At 40.7% G+C, this 12,826-nt stretch overlaps 1 protein-coding gene across 7 annotated transcripts in view; it reads right to left on the bottom strand.

Annotated features, from left to right (window-relative positions):
- PRPF40A (pre-mRNA processing factor 40 homolog A) overlaps positions 1-12,826 on the bottom strand; it is a 46,506-nt gene that overhangs the window by 4,703 nt on the left and 28,977 nt on the right. Inside the window, exons 14-25 of one of the 7 annotated variants that reach the window (XM_075001852.1) lie at positions 11,135-11,243; positions 8,307-8,457; positions 7,056-7,189; positions 6,587-6,743; positions 6,381-6,484; positions 6,080-6,196; positions 4,528-4,665; positions 3,480-3,575; positions 2,648-2,734; positions 2,462-2,558; positions 2,310-2,371; positions 444-578 (exon numbers count right to left, since the gene is read on the bottom strand). In XM_075001852.1, coding sequence (XP_074857953.1) covers positions 444-578; positions 2,310-2,371; positions 2,462-2,558; positions 2,648-2,734; positions 3,480-3,575; positions 4,528-4,665; positions 6,080-6,196; positions 6,381-6,484; positions 6,587-6,743; positions 7,056-7,189; positions 8,307-8,457; positions 11,135-11,243 — 1,387 coding nt within the window. Of the gene's footprint in view, positions 1-443; positions 579-2,309; positions 2,559-2,647; positions 2,735-3,479; positions 3,576-4,527; positions 4,666-6,079; positions 6,197-6,380; positions 6,485-6,586; positions 6,744-7,055; positions 7,190-8,306; positions 8,458-11,134; positions 11,244-12,826 lie in introns of all 7 variants that reach the window. The other 6 variants (XM_075001853.1, XM_075001854.1, XM_075001847.1 and 3 more) reach the window with 6 other exon arrangements.

The raw sequence follows: 12,826 nt of genomic DNA, 5'->3' as shown, positions 1-12,826 counted from the left end.
GACAAAATAAAAACATAGCTTAAGCCTGAATAAAATCCTAGCATGAGAGCTCATAAGGACTATGGCCCCAAACCCTAATGTTTTGTAACTAACCTAACACCAGTGTACTTCACTTTCAGTTTTTTGGGATGCAAGGAGTAGTTTGACACAATCATTAAAACACACTTCTGAAATGGAAATATATTTATGTATAAAGCATGTGCAGAACTAGTAAGCCACACAGCTATCTGACAGCATACACTCAATTTTAAATCTTCGTGGAACATTAGATCAATCTATATACAAAAATCACTGCAAATAAATCCTTAGCTGTGAAAAATAAGCAAGGTATTCTTTAATTAGTTATATTTTTCATGTGGCTGTATAAGCCACTATATTTTGTATTTAGCCAAATTTTAAAAAGCCACAGACATTAAATAAAACATACAAACAAAAAAGCTTACAGAATCTTTTCCAGGGCGTTTTTTAGGAGGAGATTTATGCTTTGATTCAGATCTTTGTCTAGGTCTATCTTTTTCGTTCTCTCTCTCTTTTTCTTTTTTATCCTTTTCTCGTTCAGTATCAGATTCTGGCGAATCCTATGACAACAAGAACAACAAATGAGAAAAATTCTTAAAGCTTCTGAATGTTCATTTTATCAAGGGCTGTGTCTACACTAGCTAAAGACTTCAAAATGGCCATTTTGAGGTTTACTAATGAAGCGCTGAAATACATATTCAGCGCCTCATTAGCATGCGAGCGGCCGCGGCACTTCGAAATTGATGCGACTCTCCACCGTGCAGCTCGTCCAGACAGGGCTCCTTTTGAAAAGGACCCGGGCTACTTCGAAGTCCCCTTATTCCTACGAGCAGATAGGAATAAGGGGACTTCGAAGTAGGCGGGGTCCTTTCGGAAAGGCGCCCTGTCTGGACGAGCCACGCAGTGGCAAGTCGTGTCCATTTTGAAGTGCTGCGGCTGCCCGCATGCTAATGAGGCACTGAATATGTATTTCAGTGCTTCATTAGTGAACTTCGAAATAGCTATTTGCATGGCCATTTCGAAGTTTTTGGCTAGTGTAGATGTAGCCAAGATGTTGTATAATATACATAGTGAGTTTCCACATCTCAGTACAACTAAACTCTGCAAAGCTCCATTATTTGGTAGGCGCAAACCAGCTTATTTAACATATCTTTGTTTAGAACTCACTAGTCAAATGCCATTAACATAGCAGAAGGAAGCAAATACACTGACAAATACATACACAAATTATTTCAAAAGATGTGTAGGTACACTGGCTTCAACTTGAAACATAGAAACAGCTAAAATGGACACAAGAGAAGAGAACTTACCCTGTTTTTCCATTTTTTAGTTAGACCTAGTAGGGATTAGGTCAGAGTAAATACTACTGCCTTGTGTAAGCCTAGCATAGAGCCCCCACAGTACAACTGGCCTGTGGGTCCCTGGACACCCCCAAAGGGTTGTATTAGGTATTTATGCAGAAGTCATGTATTCAGTACTGTTTTTGCAAAGGGTTGAGGGTATCCTTCCTGGAATGGCAGGAAAGCAACAATCTCTGTAGCTAGCTCACAGCAGAGGTCATGTCTGAAAACTCTATGTCTACACTACAAAAATAACTTCAAAAGTTGGTTACTTGTAAGTACAACTTCGAAGTAACAGAATTTGAAGTTGAGCATCTACACACACCCTACTTGGAAGCAGGGCACTACTCCATTCCCAGGAATGGCGTAAGGACTTGGAAGCTGGGCTCCCTTACTACAAAGTTAACTTCAAAGCAAGGGAAAATGTGCCTAGACTCTCCGAAGGCTACTTCGAAGTAGCACCTAACTTTGAAGTTAGTTTCTAGTGTAGACACACCCTTCGTATTTTGTGGTAATATTGTTTACAACAGCATGCCTACAGCCTCAGATATAAGTTAGCAGAAGCCACTGCAGGAAGAAGCCCAGAGTTTGGCACCTGGAGATGTGGTAGGAGCCAAGAAGAAAGGGGAAAATAGGACAAACACAGAACCCAAGTACCCAGGCTGTTGCTTCTGAACACAAGAATATCACACTCATTTCTGTGCTGCCTCTGGAAATGGGCCTGATCTCCCCACCAAGAGCAGCCATGCAGGGAAAGACAATTCTTGGGTTTCCCCAGAGTGTCCAGAATAGCAGCTTGGAGCAGCAAGGTAAGCTAACCATACTCCTCATCTATCTGGTTTCATATGAATGAAAACACAGTAGAGCTAATTACAAGTAATTTCAAAGATTCAATGGAAATCAGGAGCATTTAGTATTCACTGGCTTGCTCTAGAAGAGAATTGAACTTACAGACTTGTGTCTCCTCTTTTTGTTTTTCTTCTTGTGTTTTTTTGACTTCTTGTAACTTCTCTCTACAATAAATGGAGAAGTGTAAAAAAAATTAAGACTTAATGCCCTCATGACAAGGCTCATTTTACCAAAGGAGAGGGGAAATACATTACCAGATTCAGCGCTGGAAGAATGATCAGACACTGATCTCGATTCTGAGCGTTGCCTTTTCTTCTTTGAATGGCTATCATCATCATCAGACTCGGAGCCCTTTAAACAGAACATTTTAAGTTCAATGCTAGCCTTGCAAGACAGTGTGTTTTAAAAGTATTTCTTGTATTGTTCTAAAAAAGTCTTACCGAACGGGAGCGAGAGCGTTTTCTGTGATGCTTTTTAGACTTTTTAGAATGTTTCTTATTCTTTGAATGATGATGTTGACACTCGTGCTATAGTATAAAATAATCCAAACATAATTGTTTTAAGGAACGCAATGTATCAACATTCATGTTCACTGCCATCAATTTGTTAAAACAATACAACACATCTGAAATCTTGCTATTTGTAAGCTTCCCTAATATGCAAAAATGTTTTAAAAAAAGCATATGTAACTGCTATTATTGCAACATTCAAGTTATAAAATCAAGCAATAAAAAAGTCAAGAATCACCCAGCACTGAGGATGGACACAAACATCTTAGGTTTTCCATTATGCATGTTTAACCTTGTATTGTTTAAACATCACAAATTTTAATGCCCTTCTAAATTTGGCAGAGTATGTGCTGCCCAATAAAATGATTTATACCAGATTTGAAGTTTGAAAATTCCTGTGTTTAAAATCTCTTTAAAGATCAAGTTATAATAAAAAAGGTGTAGTTTATTCCTTAATCTAATCATCTTGATGAATCATCTGTAGCTCAAGGCAGATATGTCTGAAGAAATTACATACAAACTTCCCAAAAAATATTTATCTTTACCCAGTTAGGAAATTTTGCTCAAATGGTAATTATTTCAGAATATGGTGCATAAAAAGGGAGGTCAGATAAAAAGCTCAATCACAAATAAAAAAGAAAACACATGCACACAACTTAAACATAATACATTTTACTACTTTCAGACAGAGGCTTTTAATATTCATGTTAGACAGTTCAGTTTCTTACAAAAGAACTGTTACAAAAGCAAATTTAAAAATTACCTCTAGTGCATGTATAAAATCTTTAAAGATTCTTTTTCTTTCAGATTCAAGAGTGATGTCTTCAAATGCTGGTTCCTTCACAAATCTATCTCTGATCTATATGAAAAGGAATAAAAGAAGTGAAAAAAGGCTACAAAGTGTCACATGTGTGTTTAACCATAAAGTAAAACCAACATGATTTCATAAATGGAAAAATATATTTTACTGCTACAGGGTGATTTTACCCATAACCCCAGTAAGTTCCATCCACCCTCACCCTCAGTCTTCCCCAAAAGGTCTACCCAAACGGGCAGTCCCTTTTTGGCTCGCCACATCAGCGTGGCCCACTGGCTGCAGCCCACCCCAGTAGCATCCTCCGGATTTTCAGCCCACCACTGGTAATGGCTGCAGGCAACACCTGCAGCTCAAAGTTCTTAGTCCTAATGAGCAGGCATCTTATCCAGGAGATCCTGCAGCAACAGCAGAGCAAGGTATTTCCTCCAATTGGGGCTGGGAAAGATGTTAGTCCTTATTCCCATCCCATAACCCTTCCTCCTCCTATCTATTTATTGTTAAAATAGATACTGGACTTTACCAGAATGAAGCCTATGATGCAGAATAATCAGTCAAATAAAGAACAAAATGAGCACTTGCTACTGAAATAGATCTAAACAGAAGAATTTTCCAACCAGAAATGTCTTAGCAAAACAAACAAAAAAAAAAACCCCATCACATAATGCTATATAAAAAAGTTGAAGAAACAGCACCAACATTAGGATTTTCAAGCACTTTTGGTGAAATACTTGCCTTTCACATGACATACCCTGTTTTTTTTTTTTCTTTTGAATAATCATCTCCTCAGTTAAAAATAAAGTGCTGAAAAATGAATTAACTTCCTCAATTCCATGAAGTTCTTTTAAAAGATATGAAAGAACTAGCTTCATGTGTGTAAACTATACTGATAGAAATAACACTGGAGTTTGAGATTGACAGCTTATTCACAATATATCTGCACTCACCAAACTACTAATAAAAAATATTTGAGAAAGATACAAGTGACAATACGTACGTCTTCCCAGACAGCATCCAATTCAATTGGGGGTGTAGCTTGTTTCAACATGCTCTTAAATGCAGACTCTTTCCGCTTCATTTTGCGAGCCTCTTCTTTCTCCCGCTCACGTTCACGGGCTTCTGCCTTTTCCAGCAACTACATCAGTCATGAGAGTGACAATTAAGTAGCATGTCGCTTTGTCAAATTTTTTGCCTCACGATACTTCAACTTTAGTATATTTTACCATTTTTTCCTTGTGCCTGTTTAACTGATCTCCTCCACTACTTAGCCTCATGATTTATATTTGCTCTTTTCTCACAAAGTCTCAAATGAAGCCCATGTCTGACACAACAGAGATAGTGCTACAACCTGCCAAGGCTCAATGTAAGTTCACTGGGAAGCATTGGTTTACAAATGCAGAAACATTATTGAATCACTATTCTGCAATTGTACTTGAGACTGTATTACAAGAACTCTGGTTCCCCAAACTGAATTCTCAAAAATGATAATATGGGGGGGAAAAACAAACTTCAAATCAGCAACATATTTTATACACTATGGGCTTGTCTACCACTGCCCCCAGCTCTGAAGGGGGCTGTTAATTAGGGTGATGGGAGATTACTAATGAAGTGCTGTGATGCATATGCAGCACTTCATTAGGCAAATTCTCCACTGTGGCAACTTGGAAGTGTCAAACTTCTAAGTGTCAGCATGCGTGTCGCCACGGGCACTTCAAAATGCCTTTACTCCCCAAAATTTGACGCTTCATATTCACCACAGCACTTCATTAGTATCTCTCATCACCCTGATTAACATGCCCCCTTCGAAGTTGGGGACAAGTGTAGACCCAGCCTATATCTATCAACATATTCATAACATACACCTAAAAAGTTAGAGAAAAGAATATTTCAGTTTGAGGGCAAGCACGCTTTACCTCGCCATGAAGAAGCGCTATGCTGACAGGAGAGTGCTCTTCCATCAGCACAATTACTCCACCTCAACGAGATAGAAGCTGTGGCTGGTAGGAGAGCATCTCCCACTGAAACAGCACGGTGTGGTTGCTATAACTTACATTGCTTAGCGGGGCTATGTCTACACGTGCCCCAAACTTCGAAATGGCCATGCAAATGGCCATTTCGAAGTTTACTAATGAAGTGCTGAAATGCACATTCAGCGCTTCATTAGCATGCGGGCGGCAGCCGCGCTTCGAAATTGACACTCCTTGCCGCCGCGCGGCGCATCCAGACGGGGCTCCTTTTCGAAAGGATGCCACCTACTTCGAAGTCCCCTTATTCCCATGAGCTCATTGGAATAAGGGGACTTCGAAGTAGGCGGCGTCCTTTCGAAAAGGAGCCCCGTCTGGACGCGCCGCACGGCGGCAAGGCGCGTCAATTTCGAAGCGCGGCTGCCGCCCGCATGCTAATGAAGCGCTGAATATGCATTTCAGCGCTTCATTAGTAAACTTCGAAATGGCCATTTGCATGGCCATTTCGAAGTTTGGGGCACGTATAGACACAGCCCGGGTGGCTTTTTCAAGTAGACAAGCCCTGATAAAACAAGCTGTACTTACACTATTGAAAGCCAGTTTGATATTTCCAGCATCTAAAGTGGTAGCTCTTTTAGTTGAACTGATGACTGCAACAAAGTCTTCAAAAGTAGTATTCACTTCCACGACAAATCCTTTATCCTGCAAAAAAGTTACCTTCTTGGCACCAGGTGGGTCAGGAACTCTCATGCATTGTGCTCATGCACAATGCATTAGTGCAACATGAAATCCCAACTCCCAGAGTCAAGGAGTTACATAATTAGTTTAATAATTATGAACAATATATTGTTTCCTCTTAACTAATCAAAGTACATAATTTCCTCACCTTTAAGATGTCTTTTATTATCTTCTTTTCATCATGATAACGTGCTTTCAAATCTTCAACATAAAACTTGAAAAGATCAAGTGCAGTTGATCCTAATGAAAAAACTAGAGAAGTCAAAGCTAGCTCTAACCAAAAGCTGCACTTTTAAAAAATTTACACAATAAACATCGCACTTTTATTTTGCCCCACAGCTACAACCTCTGTACCTGTATCACTTTGTACATGGCTGGAAGAGGAAGTAATCTTACCAGGCTGACCAAGCATGTTAGTAAATCTGATGTCAGAACTTATGGTTGGATACAACTCCATCCAAGAGGACATTGAATGCAACTGTCCATGTTCATGTAATTCATCCAAAAATATCTGCAAAATAGGATGGAATAAAAATGATTAAATTTCAAAACACAATTTAAAAAACAACTTTAGCACCACACCTGCCACTGAGATACCTCATCATCTCTTCTAACATTTCAATTACATTTTCCTATTTATTAAAATGTGTTACTCCTTTCATTACTATCTGGGGAAACTGACTTATTACACAGGGGAATATGTAATTATTAATATACTTTAGACAGGCCAAGGAACCTACTGCCCTTAATTTAAAAAGGCTTTACAAAGTGTCCAGAATATCAAAAAGCTGTTAGATTTTAAAGTTTAAGAAGTTGCACCAACCTGAAAAGATTCTCTATTTTTACGTTGTCGCCGCCTTTCCCTAAGCAAACTCTTCTGTTTTTCTTCCTCCTCCTCTTTTTCCAAAGCCCGGATGTGTTCTTCAAAACAAATCAGTGCATCTTCTTTATCCATATCTAGAAAGGAGACAATAAAAAGTTTCCAGTTGAGAAATGTTGATAATTTTCTGTTAGCAGCTTCTCTCCTTATTCATCATTAAAGTATAATAATGGGAGGGCATTATCAGTAAGTGAGGAATTACAGATGCTGAGCAGAAGGATCCTAGTCATCAGTGGAAGCAGGAGTTCCATGAAGAACACTGGAGGGCAGGAGAAGAGCACTCTGCAATCTTCAGTGTGGGAGATGGCACAAAAGAATATATTTGTCAAATACTTCAATTAATCTGCAGAACTATGATCTGTGGACAATACGGGACCAGCCATACTTGAAGCCATAGCCCATGACTATGTCTACACTATAGCATAAAATCAATTTTAAGGCACTGAGCTCGATTTTACAATGTGACCGTCTTCACAGCAAATACTATTAGGTCAAATTTAGGGAGCACTAAGGTGAACATTCTTGTACTGATCATCCAATGCAGCATAATGCCAAGTTTAAATTTAAAAGATCGGAGTAATGCTAGTGTGGAAACAGCATAATGTTAACTAGATTTTTATTGGCCTCAAGAGGTGTCAGACAGGTGTTCGTTCTGGCCACTTTCACCTCCACTGCTCACCAGGTGCACAGGAAGTAAGTAACAGGAAGCCCAGGAATTTGAATCAGGTAACAGAAATCTGAAATCATTATTTTTCTGACCAGGGTGGATAGCGCATCTCAGGAGCCGGCCATCGATTGCATCAAGCTATCTAACCATTATGACTTTCTTTCGCAATCTTGCCCCGTGAAATCTTCTCATAAATAGTCTGCATTTTGCTTGCAGACTCACTCTTTGCTCATCATTGATTCTTCCCTCCACACAGAAATGAGATCCAGGATCTCCTTGTGGCTCCTTGCTGGAGCTCTTTTGAGCAACCTAGCAGGGAGATTGGTTTGATTGCCACTGCCTTTCTACTGAGATTACAAAAAAGTGATTATTCATATCATCAGGTGTCCACATCCCACTGGATTTGACAGAACAGACCATTTCATAGATGATTTGACAAAAAAAAAAAATATTTAACTATAGTGATATTCATCACTAAATCAGTTCCACTCCCTCTTCAAGAGATTCCTGCTATCCTTCCCCCTTACTCTGAAGTTCTTCATCCTCTGCAAATGTAGGATTATCCATCAGATACTGTTGGGCCTCCGACCAAGTAGTAGAGTATGTGACATTGGCCATGTTGTCCAATATGTTTTTCAAAGCCTCCCAATTCCTCTTTCGTAACTGCTTGGCTTGCTCCTGAAAAAAGTAGTCAGGGCAAAATAAGTCAGTTGTGCACTAATTCTCCTTAAGTACCACATCAGCTAAGATCAAGTATCACCATCTGCATATACACAACCCCCCGCCCCTGCCCCCCCACAAATTTTGGACATAGAAAGAGGACGTGATCCATATAGACTGAGATCACTTGAATCCATGGTCATACCAACTTGGACATAATCATGTCACATTTAAAGTAGGCCAAAACTCTCAAGTTTCACAGTAATTTTCAGTAGAGGTTGAACCTCTCTAGCCCAGCACTCTCTGGACCGGCAACATCCATGGTTGGCATGATTTTAGTTAGCTGGATACCCGCTTACTCTGGGTGCGGCCAAGTTTCCTGCAGTCCAGTAAAGTTTGTTTACAGCCACCAGCCCTGACTCTCAGTGTTCCGTGCTGTTACTTAGAGCCCTGTTAGCTTTGGAAGTGTTGGCAATGCTGCTAGACAATATTGACCACCTGTAGTTTGGCAAATTCTCTGATTCTGCACCAGTCAGGTTCCAACAGTGCCAGATTAGAGATTCAATCTGTATTTCAAAATTGGTTTTTCTGATTCAGTGAAGAGCAGCAGTAAAACTGGCAAGAATCATTTTAATTTCAATCAGCAGCTGACAGAGCTTCCAGGTTCCATAGCAGCTCCAGCATGCAGTCTGCCTCTGGGTTAGAGGTCCCAGACCGTCTCAACGTCTGGTGATATAGTTGTGGTGCTCTTCTTTAAGGCAGGGATCAACAGACGCACACAAAATATACTATCTCAGGTTAGCTAACCTACAACAGTTAAAACAACATTGAAGATCTAACAGCACTGCTTCTAAATCTCCACCCCGGCTTACAACCCAAACCTCTCCCAGACCCTGCACCACCCACATCAGACTTCTCCCCTGTACCCATATTCCCTCCCAGACCCTGCACCTCCTCCCAGATACCAATCCCTCATCCAAGGGGATAACCCACTCCTTCACCCAAACTCCCTCCTACACTCCAATCGCCTACCCTGAACTCCCTCTTCTGCACCTAATCTTCACCTCAGACTCAGCACCTCCTCCATTAATATCAATAGGAGAGTGCAGCCCCTGACCACTTATCAAATTATTGGAGTGGCTGCCCATCAAAAATTACTGTCCACTCCTGCTGTAGGAAAACCTGAGACTGAACTTGACAAGTCAAAAGCAAAAGCTGCTGTGTTTTCACTGCTATTTTAACCCAAATTAGCTCAAGTTAACTAACCCACAGGAACCATGTAGACAGACCTTAAGGCGCATGCCTTGAGGCACAGACCTCAAACTGCAGGGAGGGTGTGAAGGAAAATTCTGGAAGGTGGAAGGGAGCACAACCCAGCCTTGCCCTGTGCCCAGCTCTGTTTCAGCCCTGCACCTCATTGTAGTGTGATCCCACACCTGGCTGGGCCTCACTGTCAGATCCCACCAAGACCCAGCTGCAGCTCCAGTTTCATTCCCACCCCCCTCCGGGCCGCAGCTCTTTTTGCAGTACAGGAGCAGTCATGTCTGGCTATGAACCCAAGCTGGGGCTCAGCCTCGGCCCCTGGATGCAGCACCATCGCTGGTCCCACTCCAGTCTCCAGACTCATGCCCCCGTCTTGGGTCTCTTATCTCTGTCCATGTGCCTACCCTGGCAGCTTCACTCCCACCACAGCTCAGGGGTTTACACACATAGGGCTAAGGGAAGAGGGCACAGCCATCAGAAGTTTGGCAGCCACTGTCTTAAGGCCATATTTACACAGCAGCTGGGCAGGGAATTCCCAGCTCAGGACGATATATATGGGTTAACTCTGACCCAACTAACACGCCAAAAACTGTAGTCCAGACACGAAAGCATGAACAGCAGCTTGGACTAGCTGCCCAAAAGCAATCTTCCTTGATCTCCAAGGTACATACTTGGGAGGCTAGTCTGAGTCACTACATCTATGCTGCTATTTTTAGCATAATACCCTGAGCACAGTTAGTGAATGCGTGTCTTCCAGCTCATGTGCAGACACACAGTAAGAGAAAAAACAACAAGTGCTGAACAATGGGGCCCCTTGTGTTGGCAAAAGAGCTGTTTTGCTGAGGAATCCTAAAATTTAGTCTCTGACTTACCAGCAAAAGGCCTGAAACTCTTAATCCTGGAGTCAAAGACAAATTTTATTTTAGGGAAATTTCTACCTAAGTTCTCTGTATGTTCTTCAGTTTATGTCTTGAAATGTTAATATCCACAGCTGGCTGACTGCTTTCACTGATGAGCAAATAATCCAAATCAGATTTTCAGCTATGTAAATCAACATACCTCCACTTGAAGCCAATGGCAACATGCAGATTTATTCCAGTTGTAGCACTGGCCCACAATTTGTTGCAATATATAGTCCAGAGTTTCATAAAGCTCTTTTAAACAAAAGCCACTATATACACATTTATGTAACATTCATGTTGAACAGATCGTTATTTGTGGGGAAAATGAAGTTAATATACTTATAGTCAGCAAGTCTTTTTCAGGGAAATGATAACTTTATACAATTAAAAATCAGAAACTGTTCTCTACGGGCTTCCCAAGAGAAAAAAGTTAGTAATGAATTTTCAACGTTGTTCTGAATCTTTCTCAAACAGGTTCCGATTAAATTGTCTCTAGGATAAACCTTGAAAACTAAAAGGAAAATAATTACCTTTTCTTTTTTAGACAGAAAAAACAAGACATCCTCATAAATTTCAAGACGATCACGTTCTGATATTGCATTCCAGACCTCCATCTCACCGAACATTTGTTCAGCTTTTCTGCATTCAAAAAAAAAAAAAAAAAATCAAGAGATATATAGTCACTTTGTCTCACACTTGATTTAAATGTGGCAGTGGCAGTTTCTATACAAAGCTTCAAATGTTGTCTGTAAATTATTAGGTAAATCTCTTATTGTAGTGGTGTATATTACTTCAAACAAGTTTATTTTACTAACTACTATACATAAAGATTACACCTTATATTGTTCCCTTTCCAGGGAAACAACTAAGAAACATGCATCTTGCACTAAGTTAATATACAGACTTTAATTCTATATCACAGGTAAGCCATTCAGTAGATAAGCTTTTGCCTAGCCTGTTAAAAGGAATGCTGTAAAGTGCAATGCATCAAAGATTAGGTATAGCTAAAAAAATTCCATCATTCTGCTGTAAATCTTTTGCCACTCACTTCAAAATTGTCTACAAAAACAAGCTACAGTAAAAGTTGTTTTATGTGGCACTCAGATAAGCAGTACATTCAGTTAATCAGCCTGATGACTGGGTGAAGACTGCTCCAGCCCCTGTTAACTGTTCAACAGTTAACTGTTCAAACATTAACATCCCTATCTGCAGTACACCAGCATGAAGGAAGTTATTTACTATCTGCACTGAACTTACTGCTCAAGAAACTGCATCATTTGTTCATCAGCACTGCGAATATCAGAACTAGTAACAGTGATCAGGAACTATTTTCAGATTAGTTTTACAATTTATACCTGACAAAAGAATTTTTCGATTTTGAAGTCTTACTGTTGCAGGTCAAAAAAAAGTTACTGTTCTCCTTTGACTCAACATTATAGAAATTAAAGAGTTATGTTTTCACAACAATATACCACTCCAAAACGATGTTAATTCTTACATGACACTGACAAGTAACTATTGCAAGAAAAGAATTGCAACCTTCCTGGCTCATTTCAGTTACTGACCAGGCAGTATGAGCAAGAATTTTAAAGGCAGTCTGAGCCAAAGCTTACTGAGTGGCAAAATAGGGTATAAATCTACAGTGCTAAAGCATGCTAGGCTCTAAGTGCCGGTGTGGATTCTACTACTGAGCGCTCCTGGTCAGTGTGCACTAAGGAACTTTAAGGCCATTTCTACACAGGCCACTTTCTTCGGAAGTGGCATGCTAATACACGGAGCAAAAGATGCTAATGAGGCGCGGATGCAAATTCCCCGTGCCTCATTAGCATAACGTCACGTGATTTGGAGTCCGGAAGACCATTTTTCTGGACTCCAAAACGCCATGTACAAGCACAGCCCCGGGGGGCTTCCGGAAGGAAGTCATTCTTCTGGAGGCCCCTTCTTCCTGAAAATTTTGGGAAGAAGGGGCCTCCGGAAGAATGACTTCCTTCCGGAAGCCCCCCGGGGGCTGCGCTTCTACATGGCGTTTTGGAGTCCAGAAGAACGGTCTTCCGGACTCCAAATCACGTGACGTTATGCTAATGAGGCACGGGGAATTTGCATCCGCGCCTCATTAGCATCTTTTGCTCCGTGTATTAGCATGCCACTTCCGAAGAAAGTGGCCTGTGTAGAAATGGCCTTAAAGTGCAGCAGCAGGGTCCACACAGATCCTAGTCTGTTGC

The sequence above is a fragment of the Carettochelys insculpta genome, chromosome 8 (assembly GCF_033958435.1).
Source record: "Carettochelys insculpta isolate YL-2023 chromosome 8, ASM3395843v1, whole genome shotgun sequence".
In the NCBI taxonomy this organism is placed as follows: domain Eukaryota; kingdom Metazoa; phylum Chordata; order Testudines; family Carettochelyidae; genus Carettochelys; species Carettochelys insculpta.
This window is presented reverse-complemented; position numbering and strand designations above follow the sequence as displayed.